Raw genomic sequence first — 18679 nt, 5'->3', positions numbered from 1 at the left:
TACCTTTATACCAGTGGTCGCCAACCCGTCGATCTCGGAGACGTTCCCTGTCGATCTCCAAAATAAAATGAAAATTAATTCAGAAACACATTGTTCCTTGTTTTCGAACATTTTCTGAGGTGTCTTCTGAAATGTTTTCTTTCTGACTGGAAGATTGAGGTCAGAGAAGATCTCCGCCTGATTCATGAACGCCTGAAAACGGGTTCGCTTACACAGTCTTGTCAGGTGTGCGCCCCGAAAGAGGAACGTACTACTACAGGTGGGGCGCAGGGGAAATGCAGAAAGACCTTTATTGATAACTTCACATATTACACAAGCTCAAAGTACACCGACATAAAACTAAGTCATCAACAAATACATGTTGAAATGCCTGTACCTTTACTGTACATGTTTATGTTACGGCATTAACAGGTTACGCCTGCGCATGCGCGACAGCCGAGATTCTTGGCGATTTGCCAGGTCTTACCTCCGTGAGTTGGGCTTTTCTGCTGTTGTCCTTCAAAACAAAAGCTCAACATTGAGCTTTTTTTTCTTGTCTGATAGAGCATTCTGGTTTACTTGAAAGTGATTGCAATTGCATTTATTCTATTATTTGAAAAGGGACAGATGCAGGAGTCACAAATGGTGATTCTCATATTTATTATTATGAAAATTATTTAAATCTGAGGATGTCTGTAGAGCTGATGTGAATGTAATCACCAACGGTCTGAGTTCAGAACCAATCCCAGATGAGAAAACTTTCATGAATACCAATTTTGCCCCGAAAAACTCATCAGTGGAGTTGAGAAAATCACCAAATCAAAGACCAGGAGCTGGATTACTGACAAACAGCTGACAGACTGCCTCAGACTGGCTGTCTGTGATTATGAACTAACTACAAGCTCACAGACAGAGTTCAGTCACAGCCATAACATTGACTGGAATCACATGGCTTGATGGCATTATGATGAGAGCTGAACTTACATGAGTTGCACTGACTGATCATGTTGTCAGTGTTGTGCTGTAATGTAAATAAATACAACATTTATATTGGTAGTTCATCCAGCTGCTCATTGCAAATGTGTTTTTTCTTGTTCATATTGTGTGCGGTTAACAAATATCTTACTTGTTATATTACACTTAAATTCTGTGTACCTGGTCTCATCAATTTGAACGCTGGACCAAAATGACAATTAGGCCAAATAAAAAGTTGTAAGTCCAGTCTGGACAGTCGTTTTCTCTCAACGCCTCAAAGGTAGATCTTGCCGGTCATGAAGGCGGAGGTCAGGGATCTTGGGCTCAAAAAGGTTGGTGACCACTGCTTTATACGGTATAGCCAATATAATGATAGAGTATAGCACTTGAAAAGAGGGGATTTCAGGTTATGATTAACCTATACTTTTCTTAATTTGAGGAGTAATATCTCTATAGTAAAGAGTTTAACTTCTTCTATTGCTGTGTTTGATTGTGTGATTTGGTTTCCTGGTCTTTTTAATATTGACGAGCATGTTGGGACTTGGGAATAAAGTGATCATGGTGTTGTGCCTAATTTTTTTTCAGGTTTAAGCCTGTTTTCAACATAGTTGATATTTGTGTTGAGCAAAATGACACATTTAACCGAGCAGCATGCTCTGAATAATCACACGTGTGTCATTTGTTACCTGATAATTTCATTGTTTATGAATAATTTGGGTCCAACTTATTTTTTCTGCACTGTTTGCATGACGAACGGTAATACACAGCACCTTATTTGAACAAAAACGCATTGCTCACATTTCACGCGTCTACTTCTATAATGATGGCTGTTTCGGCTTGATGAACCATTGTCCTGTTTATTTGTCTCAAGTTAGCAGGGAAATTCTAAAATACTCTTGCTTGACTCATTTTAACCTCTGATGAATGTTGCTCACGCTGGAGACATTTGCAAAAGGGGAGATATCAGGGCAACTGTGTTTTGATTAAACATTTTAAAATGAACACATCTGTGGCTTTTAAAATCAAAACGCACGTGAGAAGACGTGCTCACGTCCACCGGATCCACTCAAAACTCCATGTCAAGTGAACACGCTTGATTCTTTATCTTTCAAGCTAGCATTTCAAAGACACTTCAAAACGACAACAAAATAATGTCATGTTATTATCTAAATCATTTCTGTTGTCTTGTGCCAGTGTTGTTTGCTGTCTCTCTCACAAGGCAATCGCCATCCACGTGCCGCTTGTTGTGCTACGTCACTTCCTGCGCGGCAGTCTCCAAACTGGCGAGCAAACGTTCGACTGCTGTTAGCTTCAGACGCTTTGTTCGTGTACTCTTTGCAACCGTTGCCGTCTTTAGATCTCACTATTGACCTTCTGCCCTTACACACATTTAAGGCTCACGTATGTTTGAACCGCTGTCGATATTATTGCCGCGTTACTTCTGTTGATAAGGGGTACTGTCACCACGCTAGCAACGTTAGCTGATACCGTTAGCAAGGGAGGCTTCAGTCGTAGGCGACGTTTCAAAAATATCGGTCACAGTTGTACTGATAGTCCAGATGATATTTCAAGGGTGGCCCGCTTGTTGGTAACTTTTCTAAATGTTTTGGCTTCGCCCGGAGTATGACTGATAATCCTCTGAATTTGTGAATGCATCAAAGTTTGCATTAGTTTCAGCAAAGTTGATCACCATGTCCAACCAGCTGACTGTGGAGCAGCAACGGAAGATTGAGGAAAACAGGCGGAGGGCCATGGAGAGAAGAGCTCAAAGACAAGGACAGACCAGCAGCAGCAACACCCAGACGTCAGCCGGCTTCAGCGGCGCTTCGGGGCCGGTGCAGCCCTCCAGACAGAGCGGTGCCTCGGATCATGCTGCTCGTCACAGACCCCCACACGCACTCAGCTCAGCTTCTGCACGGGAACAGTCGGCGTCACCCTTCAAAACAGACTCGACGAGCTTCAATGACGTCAAGCAAGGCCACAAGCATCAGCAGCCATCGAGCACCTGCAACCAACTCAAGCAGAGCACGAAAACACAGGTGAGATGTGTGTTGTATTTGTATATGTATTTATTGTTTTGTGGGAGGAAAAAAAAAACTAATTCCTTGCACTGTCTTTCCATGTAGATACAAGTCATCGACCCACTTCCTCAGGCCAGAGGTCAACATGTGAGCGGTCCTGTTTTGTCTATTGGAGCTAGCTCTGGTGTGAAGCCAGCTCATCCCAAACCCAACGTCCCCTCCAACAGCCCTGGTGGTGCAGTTCATTCATTCTACAAGCAAACTAGTAAACCTGCCCAAAGCTCTGTGGCTCAGCTTCCCTGCGATGTGTCAACTTTCAATGCTGTACCTGCTAAAAAGGCTGCCATCGCTATCAGAGGAAAATGTGTACCTCACAGAGAGGGCCGCTTCAGGATAGAAGTGGGCTACCACGCAGGGTTGATTGCTGTTTTCAAATCCATCTCCTCAAAGAACTATGGTGAGTATATGCTTGTGCAACTATGCTGTTTGGCAGCCACACACCCTTCCTCATGCGCGGGGAACACCGCCACAAATACATTGTGTGCTAGTGGGAAACACTGGGTACATATTGCACTAGAATGGGCACTCGGTAGAGCGCATACCTTCGCAAAATTGACCGTGCTATGGTAAAAAGAAGATTTGTACCTTTTCATGACATTGATCCGATTGATCCCAAAATATAATCAAATGGTCCCCGGATAATAACCAATCATCCCACCAAATTTCATGCGATTCGGTTTAATACTTTTTGTGTTATGCGAGTAACACGCATACAAATAAAAATAAATAAATAAATACACTGCGATCAAAACATAACCTTCCGCATTTTCAATGCAAAGGTAATCATTATAGATGAGCAACATGCTCTTTTGTTTAAATATAAATGAACCTTTAGCCTCTTCAGGGTCAGTACATTTTAGAAGTAGTATACAAATGTAAAAATACATGGGCAAAATCATATATTCAACAATATTCAAGGCAGACGGGACAACAAAAACTATCATTCAATTTCTCAAGCTAGTCCAGTTTAATCACTCCAAGTAAATACACATTCATTGACAGTATACTTTATGCACCATCATGTGGCAATTAGGTCTGTTTATCAGTCCTCCATTGTTCTCTAAGTACGGACTCCTTGTATTGTGTTCTGTAGCAGCAGGAATGGCAACACCCAGCCGTAGAGCCCGATTGCGTCTTTGCACATAAACACGACAACTCACAGCTAATAATACAAAGTGCGATGATCTGGCCAACAATTCAGAGCTCTCCACTGTAGAAGAAGCCCAATACACACCTTTCACCCGAACCAGTATCAATTAAAACTAGAATGGGCACTCGGTAGAGCGCATACCTTCGCATATCACAAGATTGGGCATTGAATTATGAACATTTTGGCATTAGTTGCATGCCAATTGGACAAAAATATTTCGTGCTATGGTAAAAAAAGAGTTTGACCTTTCCATGACCTTGACCTTTGACCCGATTGATCCCAAAATCTAATCAAATGGTCCCCGGATAATAACCAATCATCCCAACAAATTGCATGCGATTCAAGAAGATTTGACCTTTCCTTGACCTTTGACCCGATCGATCCCAAAATCTAATCAACTGGTCACCGGATAATAAACAATCATCCCACCAAATTTCATGCGATTCGGTTCAAAACTTTTTGAGTTTTGCGAATAACACGCATACAATTAAATAAATAAATACACGGCGATCAAAACATAACCTTCCGGCATTTTCAATGCGAAGGTAATAAATGGGAATACTAATTTCCAAACTGTATTAATTATGTACCATATATCTAGTTTTGTATGTTCATCTCAATGTCTGCACTGTCTTAGAATAAATACATATTCTGTTCTGCCTTAGACCCTGCCACAAAGATGTGGAACTTCAGTCTGGAGGACTATCAACCACTAAGTATGAACATCTGGGAAATTTGAATGGGAACATGCACCCTATTTATTTCCTGCAGAAGTAGCCTAAATTAAAGGCGTGACAGAGTATTGGTCTTCTTTGGGCGGCGGCTGCATCGCCTGTGTCTTTCCCCTGTGTTGCAGTGAAGGAAGCGGCTGCTATTGCCTCTGTGTCGCTGAGGCCTCTGGAGGGAATGGAGGCAGTGGACGTTGCAGAAGCCGCCAACCGAGCTTGCGACGACGGCGTGGCACTGGGGGCACTGCTGAAGCTGTGTCACGGCTGGCAGAAACCTGGAGCCAGTCTGCAGGGCCAGTGCGTCATGGTGTCTCCGACAACGTTTGAAGTTGACATCGGTTACAACGTCGATGTCATCGCAGCATTCAAGCAGATGCCAACGAAGAGCTATGGTAACGGGGAAATTAAGCAATCTATATAATTTGTCTGTCTTCTTGACAATGTTTTATCATGTTGTATTTGCATTTCACAATTTTTGTTTACGGTCATTGTGTTATTTGTATTGTTGCGTGGCAGACATGAACACAAGAAAGTGGAGCTTTGCACTGAGCGATTACAAGAGACTTTGTGAGTAACGGCATTTGCTCTATTTAGCTGGTTTCTCTCTTTGTACATTTGCCATCTTGTCTGACCGTGCTGTGTTCCACACCCAGTGGATCTCGTCAGTGGGATAGCAGCAGTGGAGGTGGAGCCTCTGCCCAGGGCAATAGTCCAGGCTTTCTCTGCCAGGTTTGACGGGACTGACGCCAGGTCTTTAGACGTCCCTGAGGCAGACCTCTCCAGCATCGACCCCTCGCTCACCTGCAGCCTCATGCCCTTCCAGAGGGACGGAGTAAAGTAGGTATCTTTGGAAAGCCAATGGTGCTCTTTCTGCTTAGCCACATACCAGGAGAGAGCTAATCACCTTTTATTTGCTAAGTCTTGTGCAATTACGGAGATCGTTGTCATAATAAGCCAGTATTTCTGTGCCATTCATCTGTAACCTTACATTTGCAGATGTAAAGGGTTGGAACAGTAAGACTTGTACCGTCTGTTCGTCTGTAGCTTTAATCTTTTGCATTTTTGTGTCCCTGTAGTTTTGCAGTGTCTAAGCAAGGCCGCCTCCTCCTGGCTGATGACATGGGCCTGGGAAAGACTGTGCAGGCGATCTGTATTGCAGCCTACTACAGGAATGAGTGGCCCTTGCTCGTGGTGGCTCCCAGCTCTGTACGATTCACCTGGGCCGAGGTAAAAAACCTGCATGGGTGCATTTTAGAGCTTATCACTTTGTTTCCATTTAATGATGCCCATATCAGACCGCATAAGGACAGCACTCAGCCTTTTAAGTATATTCTTCTGTCCTTTGACAACATGCTGCCTGATACATTATAATGCTGGTTTCTGTTTAAAGCTCATCTGCATTTCAGGAATCTTAATATCAAGGAATGCTTGTATTCTGTATCTTCAGAAGGGAAGATGGCAGTATTGAATTTAATTCCCGTCTCTAATCCAGTTTATTTACTTTGTTGATTGCACGTCATCTGATATTTCTTATTATTTACACAAACTATTTGATATGGCTTTTCGGGGATTTTCATATGATTTTGTAAAGAAGAAAGGTAGACTGGTCTTAGACCACAGAGCCAATATGACTCATTGAAATCTTAGCTTCTCTTAGTCCCCACTTTCCTTCTTCAATTTCAGTACTTTCTATTTTCATGCCAGGTGTCCTTTTTCTTAGATTGGTGTCTGATTTTCTGCAGCATTTCTTCTCTGCTTAACTCTCAGCAGCATTACCAGGCTGCACTAGCAGCACATTTTCAGAGGAGCTTTTCTTGGCCTTCTGTCTATTGACAAGACAAGACTCTGACAAGAGACAAGACAGTCTGCTCTCCAAATAGATATCTTGGATAAAACAGTCTCGGAATCGAGAGTTGGAATCGCCAAGGAGGGTTTGGTCACAGGACGTCGGCCTATTAAAGGTCTAGGTTGGATCTTATCTGCACTGTTCTTCTTGTGCTATAACTTAGTGAGTTTAAGGCAGGTTGACAGGCGAATGGGGATCAAGTAAGAGGACCGTTGGAAACATTTGTGCCACAGAGGACATTTTTATTTCCTCCATCATGGTTATTTCTAAATGGGTACAGGGAATGTTATAGCAGTTAAAATGAATTGTTAGCAATTGGTAACATTCAAACAAGCTGTCAGTGACACAATTCTATAGTGCTCATTACTAATTTCAGAGTCTGACTTATTCCCGGTGGTAGGGGAAAAGTACAGCCTGAAAACCAGTGCTGTTCTTCTGAGGAGTTTTTCTTCCCCCTCTGCTTCTCTGACACAAGTAATTATCTTTGACTGTAGGCCTTCAGACGCTGGCTCCCCTCTCTGAGTCCTGACAGCATCAACGTGGTGGTGAAGGCCAAAGACGATCTGCGGTCTGGTTTGGTCAACATCACCAGCTACGACCTGCTGAGCAGGATGGACAAGCTGCAGCAGGCAACTCCCTTCAATGTTCTCATCATGGTTAGCGCTGTGATTCAACTGGGCAGTATTTAGAAATGGCTGTTTTCAGTTCAATTATCCTTGTTAGTTATGAGTTTTGAGTTCTTGTATTTCGTCCTTAAAAGCAACTACTGTCTGTTATAAACCTAATATATGATTTTGTCGTTCTGTGCAGGATGAGTGTCACTTCATGAAGAACATGAAGACTGCTCGTTGTAAAGCAGCTTTACCTTTGCTAAAGGTGCTTATTCTTTCTCTTTTATTTTAGGTTTTATTTTGATTAATAATAATGTAACGTTCACCTAAGAGGTTATATTTGTAATATATATTTGATAAATTATCCTAAGCAGCAGATCAAAGAATACCTTATTTAATCCGTTCGATGAAGGAGGTTTACTTTGCTATCGAGGTGTAACTTTGCTGGGTCAAGGTTCTTTGACATTTTTATATATATTATAATAATGTGAATAAACGTAATTTATCTCATCAGTATTACTGATCTGCTATCTTTGGGCCGAGTTTTTCAATTTGGAATTTAAACACTGCAGTCAAAATCTAACATTTTAAATAACTATTTCACCGACCAGATATTTTTATTCTAATCATACATCACCGACAGGTTCCGATAAGATCTTGTTTTGCATATGAAGTGTTTATGTATACCTGTAACACAGATCCACACACCAGCTGAAGCCATAACATTGCAGCATTTGATTTCTTGCCTTGTGAACTGGACTCCCTCGCCAGTATTCAGAGTTGTTTCTCCATCCTCAGGCAGCGAAGAGAGTGGTTCTTCTGTCTGGGACCCCTGCCATGTCCAGACCCTCTGAGCTCTACACCCAGATTCTGGCTATCAGACCGACACTCTTCCCTCGCTTCCATGAGTTTGGGATGCGCTACTGCAATGCCACACAGGTAGCTTAAGCCTGGTTTGTTAAAGTGTGATGCTTCTGTAGTTGGATGTAATTATAATACACCTAAGAGAACATAGAAGGCTTCAGGTGTGGGATTAGTGAATGTTTATTTACCTACCAAAGATAGATACAGGTACATACATGAAACCGCGTGACCTCCTGTGTTTAAGAGCAGTGGGATGCTGTAAAGCGCCTGAGGTTCAGGGTCTCGCTCACGGACAGAATGAGGTGCAGTTCCTCGATTGGGATGTCCAGCATGTAAATTGGGGTGGGACATTTTGGGTCTGCTGAGCACAAGCATTTTAAAGTCGGTGTATCTTGGTGAACATTGTATACATTAAAACTGCATTTTAGGTGTCAGTGGATTCCTCTACTGTTATTTTATGTGTGTCTTCACTCTTTCTTCTTTTGTTGCTCTTCTCTTGCCACTTTATCTCCTTATTCATTTTTGTGGGTTCACGTAGCAAACAGGCTACATGATAATTACATCCCTAATTTGATCGCCATGACTCATTTTTGAAGATTGTGAAGAGTTTCTCTGCTCTGTAAATTTCCCCACTATGGAAGTCTCTAGCTGGAGCATCACCGTATGATTCCTGTGAATAAAAGTCTGAGCTTTTCAGTTTTCAGTTAGTCTCTAGCTAGACTTGCAATAAAAGTAATCTCTATTTGGTGAAAAAGAACCATGACATTGGACACTTCAAGGATCTGACGAGCTGCTCTTCAGGTTTTTCTGTCAAATTTACGTCCATATTTTGTCTCCATTCTTTCTTCCCACCATCCTCATTTATTGTCTTAATTTCCACTCCTCTATATCCTTCTTTATCCCTCTCCTCTAGTCGACTTGGGGGTGGGACTACTCTGGCTCGTCTAACCTCGGAGAGTTGAGGTTGCTCCTTGACGAGTCTCTGATGTTGCGCCGCCTCAAGTGCGATGTCCTCTCCCAGCTTCCTGCTAAACAACGCAAGGTTGTCACAGTGACCATAGATGGTGTCAACGCCCGCATAAAAGCTGCTCTGTCTGCTGCTGCCAAGCAGTTGGCCAATGTACACAGCAATGTAAGTTAAAAATGTGCCTCGCAGTCCCAGGATAGTTTTTAAATAAAAGTATTCACAAATATAAATCTGTCTCAGGGGGACTTAATAACCTTCCGATGTTAGGAGTGAATGCAAAATTAATCAATCTTTCCAAAAGTGATAACATTTAAAGAAATGGCCCTTTCAAATGACTACAAAGGCAGCCAGCGACATTAAAGTGCTCAACCGAAAAATGCATTTCTTTATAACAGAAATTGAGAAATGTTGTGAAAGTTTCTTTATCATTCATCACTGCCAAATGATTTTAAAATCTCAAAGTTGGCTGAAAATGGTTTATTCTGACTTTTTAATAATAATAATAATAATAATAATCATTTATTTTATATAGCGCTTCTCAAGGCACCCGAAGTCGCTTTACAGTCATTCATTCACCAAACCCTTTGATTAAAAGCATCCAAAGGACAGAATGCAAGCATGTTTTGCTTAAAATGGAGCTTCTGTGATTAAAAAGGCATCACAGTTAAAATAACATTTCAAACCCTTGTTTAGCACAAGAAAGTAACGTTAGTTCTGTCCGATACACACCGGAGAGTCGTTTCAGGCCACTGACCTAGAATACTTCAGGAAGTCTTCTTTTACACTCGGAGTGAGTGGCTTTGTGGGATTGCTCATGTTACCACTGCTCCTCTGAGTAATGGCAGTCTTATCGAATCAGCAATTAGAATATACTGTCTGTTCTTATCTCGTGCTATTCCCTCTCGCTTTCTCAGAAAATGCAAGATAAAAAAGCCCTCCTCGTCTTTTATAACCACACAGCTGAAGCCAAGCTACAAGCCATTATGTAAGTACAAATACCCTCCGATAGTCTGAGATCAGTTAGTCAATTAAGATTTAATGTGATGAGCACTGAGATTAAAATGAATCCAAACCTTTTGTTAGGTCATTGTGATTGCACTGGATTTGAAATAACGAGTTTTAATGAACACACATGAGAACCGAGTATTTTCCTGCTTTCCTTGAAGCAATTGAAAGCAATGTCTTTTCTGCCTCTGCCAGGGAGTACATCACGGACATGCTTGAGTGTGGGAGGGAGAAGTTTCTCGTGTTCGCCCATCATAAATTGGTCCTGGATCATATCACCACCGAACTGGACAAAATGGTGCGTAGGATACCGACTGTTTCGACCAGACTCTGAAGTCAACACTCATCAATAGCTGCAGGGGCAAATGTGGGAAGCACATATGAGCTTACTCCGACGATGAAATATCATTCTAAGTTTATCAAAGAAGGGTTGTTAATTTGCATTAGTCGGCTTCCTAAACCCATCCTGGCCTTTATTTTCTCCTACAGAACGTCTGTCACATCCGTATTGATGGATCCACTCCTTCAGCTGAACGGCAGAAGTTGTGTGAGAAGTTCCAGTTCTTGACCAAGTCCTGTGTGGCTGTACTGTCCATCACCGCCGCTAACATGGGTCTCACCCTGCACGCTGCTGACCTGGTGATCTTCGCAGAGCTTTTCTGGAACCCCGGGGTAAGAAATGGAAAGTTATTTCTACAAAATACTGTGTACTTATTTTGACTGCTTTATCTGGAACACATTTTATTTTGTAGTATTTTCCTTTTGGACTCTATTTTGGCTCTGGTCCAACCCATCTTTTAGCTTCTTTTAGACCCACATATTTACTGTATGCCAACATATCTGCCAACACCAAATGATGGATGGAGAAGAGTGTCTGCTGAAGGAAGTAAAACATTGAGCAGCTAAAGAGCTAAATATCTTTCTCAGCAGTTTGGCTTAAGAGATGAACCTGAAGTCCTTGTTCATATCATGGATGTATAAAGATAACTAGATACAGTGTTAGAGGTGCGGTCCTGTTCATTCATATGATAGTTGCTCAGTGGTGCATGGAGCCAAAAAAAGGTTTGACTACCGTAGTATAAAATGACCAGGGTCTTCCACAGTCGGGGGTAGAGAGCACAGCAGCGCTTTCTTTGCCACCTCCCAGCTGCTCGGTCTTGGGCTTGCTTGCATGAACGGCACGAAAATAACAAACAAAGATAATGATTTTTAAAAGGCACTATTTTGTCCAAGGAATTTGATTTACCTCAGAAAAAAAGATATGCTGATTGACAGAATTTGGCATCGGACCCGAAAGTTGCAATCACATGGTTTGGCCACTGTGTCAAATTGGTTTCAAGGCCCAGTGCTGTTCCTGAGGGTTTGATTCATTTATGTAAATGCAGACCTAGTTTCACTTGTGGACTGCCAGTTTTCATCCAGGCATTATGGAAATTCTCCACTCCCAGTTTTTGCTGTGGAGTTTGCAGTGACCATAGTACGATTTTATTTTCATTTTTCTTTAAACAGAGCACACTGAACAAATGCAGGAAACATTTGGTAATGGTAAGAAAACTCCAATGCTCTTTTTTGCTTTTGTTCTGCAGATTCTGGTTCAGGCGGAGGATCGGGTGCACCGTATTGGACAAACCAGCAATGTGAACATTCACTACCTGGTTGCCAAGGGAACTGCTGATGATCATTTGTGGTAATGTCAATCAGTCGGCAGTATGTCCCATTTACAAAATAATTAAACTGTGTTTTACAGTAATTTTCTTCTCAAATTCATCAACTGAAACAGTAGAGGATCAAGTAATGTGGGTTCTCTCATATAGTGGCAGGCAGTGAATTGAACTGTATCTGATCTATTATTATTTTAATGTATGTCTTTATTGATCCAGGCCAATGATCCAAGAAAAAATGAAGATCTTGGAGCAAGTGGGCCTCTCTGAGTCCAACCTCTCAGAGAAAGCTGTGAACGTCAGCTTCCACTCTAAGGTGAGCATCTGCATATAAATGAATGTATATAGCCCGTTCAGTTTTTCAGCACCATTCACACAGAGCTTACCTAGCGAGCTAGATCAATAAAGGTGTCTCTAGATTCAGTGATGAACCTAATTAATTGGATTTGTCCAGGACCCTAACCAGAGGAGCATCATGGAGATGTTCCAGAGGTCTTTCACTGCAGACGACGACATGGACGAAGACATTTTACTGGAGGCTGTCAACGACTGGGAGGACACGCCCCCCGAAAAGAGTTCCGGTCCACAACACGGCGCGGCCGGACGAAGCCTCAGCAAAAGCAGCACCAGAGATGATTTCAGCAGATGACCTGGACACTGTTCATGTTGACCAATTATATTTGACTCTGTTTTGCTGATTGGAACAAGTCCCATTTTTTACTTCATCATGATGACCGGTGTGAATTTATTTTGTTTGAGAAAAGTTAGCAAATCCATCAGTGAATTTAAATCGATGTAAAATATGAATCTAACAAACCTAAATATATTTTTGAGATGAGAAAAGTAAATAAATAAATGTCTGACTGAAGTTTGTTTTAGAATCCCTCTGAAATTGTAAATGTAATGTTGGTAATACTGTTTAAGTTTACTAAAACAGTTACGCTGGTCTCACCTTTTAACTCCAGTTATCTACCAGCAAGCTGTTAATAATAACAACTTACTGGTATAGCTTTCATCACTTAATGTTCTCGACAATCCCACAGATAACTTGTTAAGCAGTCCTGTCATCATTAAGCTAACAGAAACAACACTAAACGCAGCATGTAATGGTTCAATTTGATAACGGTTTTGTGGGCAATCCAAGATAGACTGACTGAACCGTCTGGATTCAGCTGCTCTGAAACGATCAGTTGCCCATAAACTGTTTGTGACCATCAGCAGAATAAAAAAAACTCAAGTCTACAAGTCCTCCCTATAACTGGTTATCGATCCACTACAAGTGTGTACATGTCAGATACCCTTGTTTTCTCCCTTGTGTTTATTTCATGATTCATGGAGGGATGGACATTGTTCACGTAATGTTACAGAATTATCTCACAATACAGAAGGAGCTCCCAAGTATGCCGATTCAGTGTGAGTGCTCTGGATTGTCACTTTCTTCTTTCTGTAGGCTGCATGGATTCATATTAGGTGGTTCACCTGTAAAGTAAAGGGAATTAGCTGAAATATTCTGAATGACGCCCACATATTAATAAATACATACGGGAACAATACAACGCTATTAGATAGTAAAGCATTTTTAACCAGCTACAGGACTCCGAAACATTTTGTCACAAATGTATTAATTATTCAACTAAATCTAACCATTAGAATATATTGTACATTAGAATTGAATTTATCCTCAATACAGCTGGTGAAGATCTACTTCACACTCTCGACAAGGTGACTATAGAAGCTGTATTATTTCCAGTTCAGCTGATGTTAAGTGCCATTATGAAGATCAATGGCCTCCATTATTTGCAGCTTCCTGAGGCCTGGTCTTAAATGTGATTTATTTACCGGTGAGTGATGATTACCTCAAGAAAACTGATGATTGCTTGTGCTCAAACCGACTGGTGCGCAATGGATTGTGGGATACTAAGAGCTGCGAAGGCGCTAGACTGGTTGGTAGTTGTCTCTGAGCCTTTGGGCAGGAACTGCAGACAACACGATCACCCCCACCCTGCTGCTCGGCTCCTCTCCTCAGGCCTGACACCCAGACCCTCTCATCTCTCTCACACCAGCTCTCCTCTCACCACACCCACTTTCTGTCCACTTCAGTGCCCTGTTCTTTACTCTTCACCCACCACTCCACGGTTCTGATCTACCTGTTTCTTTTCTCATCTCCCACACACTGGTTGGTTTCAAGATTTCCAGTTTCACTTCACTTTGTTTCTTTCTTCGATTTGGAACCGTCCCCTGCGGCTCGAAGACTGCCCCCGAACATCCTTCTGGGTGATCTATCCATTCTCAGAACTTACTGTCTCACAGAAGTCACCTTATCTTCTTCCCCCTCCCTCACACTCTCCTCCCTTCTAACTTTTCTGTCAAGCAACTCAACCACCTACATGTTCACAAGAAACTGCTCTCCACCTAACCACCGGCTTCTCTTCCTCCTCTACTACTCTCCACCTCTTCTCTCTCTCTCCTCTTCACCTCTCTGACCCAACGACTCACTCATCCTCTCCCTCTCTGGTACATCTAACCACCCTTATCTCCTCTCTCCTCCCTCCCTCTCTCCTCTCTCCCTCTCCTCCTCCTCTAACCCTCTCTCCCCTCTCCTCCTCCCCTCTCTGCCTCTCTTTCTCTTCTCTTCCTCTCCTCTCTCTTTTCTCTTCTCTCTCCTCGTCTCTTCCTTCTCGGAAATCCTCTCCGGCTCCGGTCGGACTCGCTTCAAATCGCCGAGACGGCTCACCCAAGCGCGGAAAGAGAAAAATGGAATCATCGACCTCGGAAGGAAGACTTGCTATCATCAATCTCTCCTCCTCTCTCTCTCATCTCTCCTCTCTCTCCTCTCCTCCTTCTCTTCCTCATCTCTCAATCTCTCTCTCACCTTCTCACTCTTACTTCCTCTAACTTCCAACTTCCCTCCCCTCCTCCTCCTTCCTCCTCCCTCCACTCCCCTTTGTTTTTCGCCCCCCTTTTCTCCACGACATACAAACAAGATATCTTTACAAGACCATCTTCATCACCCCTCACTTACATCACCACCTCTCCTCTTTCCTTTCTTCTCGCCCCCTCTTCCTCTTATTCCCTCTTCTCCCACCTCTCCCACCCCCCCGTCTCTCTGACTCCCCTTCCCATTCCCCCCTTCCTTCCTGTCCCCTCTCCCCCTCTCCCTCTCTCCTATCCTGACCTTCCTCTCTAATCTGTCCCTCCATCCCTCTGAACTCTCCCCCTCTCCGACTCCCTTCCCTAACTCTCCTCTGGAGACTCAGCTCCCACCTCTCCTGCCAAAGCAGTCTCTCTCTCTTCCTTGAAACATCTCGGACTCAAGAGCCTCTTCCTCTCTCTCAACTCTCTTCCTGACCTCTCCTCAATCTCCAGAGGAACCCTCCACATCTCCGGGCCTCCAACCTCTTGACGCTCACCAGCTTCACACCCCCGGAGCCTCCTCTCTCTCCTCTGCTCCCTCTCTTTCTCCTAGAGCTCCTTCTCTCTCCTTCTGCAGCTCTTCTCCACCTCTTCTCTCTCTCAGGCCTTATCTCACCACGACCACCAGTCTCTCATCTCTCTCTTACTCTTTTCTTCTTTCCACTCTCTTCGCTAACTCTCTTCCCTATACTCTCCTTCCTGTTCTGTTACTTGTCCTCCTCCTGGATCTGGGTCTGATCCCCCTCCTCTCTCTTCCCTCTTCCTCTCTTGGCTCTCTCCTGGGTTCCTTCTCTCGCTCTTCTGGCTTTCTTCCTCATGGCTTCTGCTAGCTTCACCTCCTTGAGCTCTCTGGCTTCCACCGTGTCGAAACACGTCCTTCTCTCCGCTGACTGACATCTCAGTGTCTGTCTGTCATCTACCTGTCAAGTCTGACCTGTCACCTGTGATACTCTCAACCCCGACAAGATGCCCCCCACCCAGGACCTCCCCCACCACACCGAACAGACCTGACCCACAGCCTGTGGAAGACCGGACTACCTGGCCCTCGCCCGACCTGACCTCTGACGGCCAACACGATCAACAACGACGCTGCGCCAACATGTGCCTGTGTGTACACATGCTGCACAACATCATGCTGCACAGGCTCTTCTTACTCCGATCCAGGCTCCTTCCTGATTGATCTCTCTGTCACTCACGCCACCTCTCTACTACTGCAACTCCTGCTGGGCTGCAACTCCCTGCAGCTCATCCAACCTGCGCTCATCAGCAGCTCCAGCTTGCGGTGGTCTTCCTCCACACTCCACCACTCACCCGCCTCCCACTCCTTACCTTCCACTGGTTACCGTGCTTCAAAGCACCGCCCAAAACACTGGTCCCTGCGCACTGCGGCCTATCGGGCCCGCTCCCAGATCATCCGGGACCCGGTCACATCCGTGGCACCGCCGCTCCCGCCTCCGCCAATCAGCCATTACGACCTCGACTCTAACTACTGCAAATCTGGCTAATTTAGAATGTTTCCTGCTCTGGCTCCTCAGGCTCCTCCCCGAGCTCAGACAGGACAGCAGAAAGTTCTCTCCTCCGGAGATCTTTGAAAACACACCTTCAACATATATGATTATAAAAACACACAGACACTTCTTTAGCAGCACTTATAGCACTTACTTATGGTTATTTTACTTTTCGACTATCGTGATGTGAAATGTACTTCCTTGTTCTTGTTTGTAGTAGTTTGTTGTGGTTTTGAAATGCACTTATTTATTGTAAGTTTTGGATAAAAAGCGTCACAAATGACATGTAATGTAATGTAACATGCTTTTCTTTGACATATCTGATCTAAAGATGCAAACTTTGAAGGCTCAAGCCCTTGAAATGGGATAACTAACATGTCAGTGAAATACTTCTCACTCATTGGCAGCCTTCTCGATGGTTATCACATCTTCAGTTGGAGATCTGGACATTCTTGTGTCTTCATCTGCCGAATTGTCTTGCTCTTTTTCTGCAAGAAATGGATCTTTAAAAGCAATATTTATCTTTTCACCCATAAGAAATACAGCTGGATGGAAATAATTTCTATCGGGAATAAACATCAGAAAAAAATGTTTATTTATTTGGAACCAGATGGTGTAACAAATGGAAATGACTGTCTAACTAACACACATGAATACCTAAACTGGTGGTGTCAGTCTCTCCATCACCGGTGAGTTCTGCGCAGATGTCACCAAAGATTAAACGGATCTTTTCCTCAGCATGCTGCTGATTGGAGGAGCCGTGCACAGAGTTGTGGAGGATGTCGGAGGCAAAGCGGGCTCTCAGGGAGTTTGGGGATATTGTCTTAGCTTGATCAGGGTCTGAAGGACCCATCGTGGCCCTCCACTCCTCCACTGCATTTTCCTTGGTCAGTACGAGCATCATACAGGGGCCCCTGAAACAAACAATGACAGGATGTTCAGATACCACTTTTTAACTTAAAGTGGTCCAGTTTTAACCTAAACATCTAGATGAATACTGATATGCAAATCAATAAATCAGTGCAATATAAATATAAAAAATAACTTGGCATTGACAATGCTCTCTAAAATCTAGATGTTCGGTGGAACAAAGGATGACATTGAGATGGCCTACTAGCCACTTGCCAGGGGCTTCCTTGATTTTAAGCAGCTAAAATGACTGTGAAAAGTAGTAGTGAAACTTTGGGCGGCAACAGGAAGTAGGCCAGATCTGCTGTGCTCACTTTGGCCTTCTCCCTTAGCTGTGTTTAGGTAAAGACTTACCGACACATGAATTCCACGAGTTGGCTGAAGAAAGGTTTCTCTCTGTGCTCTTTGTAAAACTCCTCAGCCATCTCCCTCGATAGCACCATCTCCTTCAGCTGCGTTACAGAGAAACCGCTGCCTCGGATCTCCTCCAGAATCTTTTCTGTTACAGTTAATAGAAAATAAATGTAGGAGTTTATGTGATTATTTGTGCACATCTAAACAAACACAAGTACATTTGTATTGCTTATATAACCAGAAAGGACCTCTGTGCTGATTCATGGCATCTGGTTTGATCACTGCCAGTGTGTGCTGTTGAGGGAAGAAGAAGTCGATCTCTCGTTTTGCCTCTTCATGGCTTCCACTGCCATGCAGCTGGTTGATAGGCTCGTTCTCCACAGCAAACTGGGCCCTGAGACTGAGTGGGGAGGGATACAGAAGTCATCATGACAGGTATGACTAGACTGGTAGACCCAAAGTTAATTTCTACTTGCAGGATACAAACTGTTTAATTTATTTGGGGTTATCAAATAAGAACAAATGCCAGTATTAATTGTGTTGTTCTTATCTTTATTTAAGTAAATCAACCTGGAGTTCCACCCACATCCTCTAACGCTACACAACTATACGGCATCTTAACTGCTCGCTTGGGCTTCATCTCATGAACTCTTATAAACACTTGCCTTTTCTCGCAAGGACCGCGCATGTGCAGCTCTTAACACAGATGATAAGGGAGCGAGATAGCTCAGGCCTTAGCTACTTCAATCCTCAGCGCCAGATAAAACCATGTATTTAAGTATTTATATTATTCTAGCCCAATCAGGCAAGAGAGTTGCTAGATTTACGAGCCCAAAGTGGCATTTTACCTGCTTGGGGCAGGCGGGCAATCCTCAATTTTGAGCCCTGGGTGTAATGTCGTGCACTTCACTGTGCCTTGTGTGCTTCTAGATTGCCTTTCAAGTAAACCCAGAACTCATTTAATTGTGTAACTAAATAGAGCCACGTATCACTCACCATTCAGGACTCTCCTCTCTGGCTTGATTAACATCAGAAGGACCAAGCATGTTCTTCCAGTGATGGACAGCCCCCGTTCTGGCCAGAGCCAAAGCTAACACTGGTCCACTGTAAATACACACATGTTTCATG

At 43.4% G+C, this 18679-nt stretch overlaps 2 protein-coding genes across 6 annotated transcripts in view; one reads left to right on the top strand and one right to left on the bottom strand.

The window, feature by feature from the left end:
- Positions 1-2246: 2246 nt before the first annotated feature.
- Positions 2247-12735, top strand: smarcal1 (SWI/SNF related, matrix associated, actin dependent regulator of chromatin, subfamily a-like 1). Its single transcript, XM_056429566.1, has 17 exons — positions 2247-2993; positions 3081-3432; positions 4851-4901; positions 5042-5305; positions 5430-5480; positions 5567-5750; positions 5990-6140; positions 7254-7415; positions 7570-7635; positions 8169-8309; positions 9148-9366; positions 10116-10186; positions 10402-10504; positions 10696-10878; positions 11793-11893; positions 12087-12183; positions 12322-12735. The coding sequence occupies exons 1-17, from the start codon at positions 2646-2648 to the stop codon at positions 12514-12516; spliced, it is 2739 nt and encodes a 912-aa protein (XP_056285541.1). The 5' UTR covers positions 2247-2645; the 3' UTR covers positions 12517-12735.
- Positions 12736-13162: 427 nt separating this feature from the next.
- The window catches only part of nme9 (NME/NM23 family member 9), a 28434-nt gene continuing 22917 nt past the window's right edge, over positions 13163-18679 (bottom strand). For 4 of the 5 annotated variants that reach the window (XM_056429670.1, XM_056429664.1, XM_056429641.1 and 1 more), the window contains 6 exons: positions 18548-18655; positions 17800-17951; positions 17552-17696; positions 16946-17202; positions 16686-16776; positions 13163-13346 (listed from right to left, as the gene is read on the bottom strand). In XM_056429670.1, the coding sequence (XP_056285645.1) occupies positions 13343-13346; positions 16686-16776; positions 16946-17202; positions 17552-17696; positions 17800-17951; positions 18548-18655 (757 nt within the window). In that variant the 3' untranslated portion in view covers positions 13163-13342. Of the gene's footprint in view, positions 13347-16663; positions 16777-16945; positions 17203-17551; positions 17697-17799; positions 17952-18547; positions 18656-18679 lie in introns of all 5 variants that reach the window. The other variant, XM_056429649.1, reaches the window with a different exon arrangement.

The sequence above is a fragment of the Pseudoliparis swirei genome, chromosome 2, assembly GCF_029220125.1.
Source record: "Pseudoliparis swirei isolate HS2019 ecotype Mariana Trench chromosome 2, NWPU_hadal_v1, whole genome shotgun sequence".
NCBI classification, from domain to species: Eukaryota; Metazoa; Chordata; class Actinopteri; order Perciformes; family Liparidae; genus Pseudoliparis; species Pseudoliparis swirei.
Note: the sequence above shows the minus strand (reverse complement) of the source record. Positions and strands in the feature narration are given on the sequence as shown.

What these genes read in the sequence shown, in the direction of transcription:
- smarcal1 (XM_056429566.1), top strand. Translation starts at nt 2,646, where the DNA reads ATGTCCAACCAGCTGACTGTGGAGCAGCAACGGAAGATTGAGGAAAAC. An exon ending in GGAGGACTATCAACCACTAA is followed by an intron (nt 4,902 to 5,041) that starts GTATGAACATCT and finishes CCTGTGTTGCAG; the next exon opens with TGAAGGAAGCGGCTGCTATT. An exon ending in CAGCTTTACCTTTGCTAAAG is followed by an intron (nt 7,636 to 8,168) that starts GTGCTTATTCTT and finishes CTCCATCCTCAG; the next exon opens with GCAGCGAAGAGAGTGGTTCT.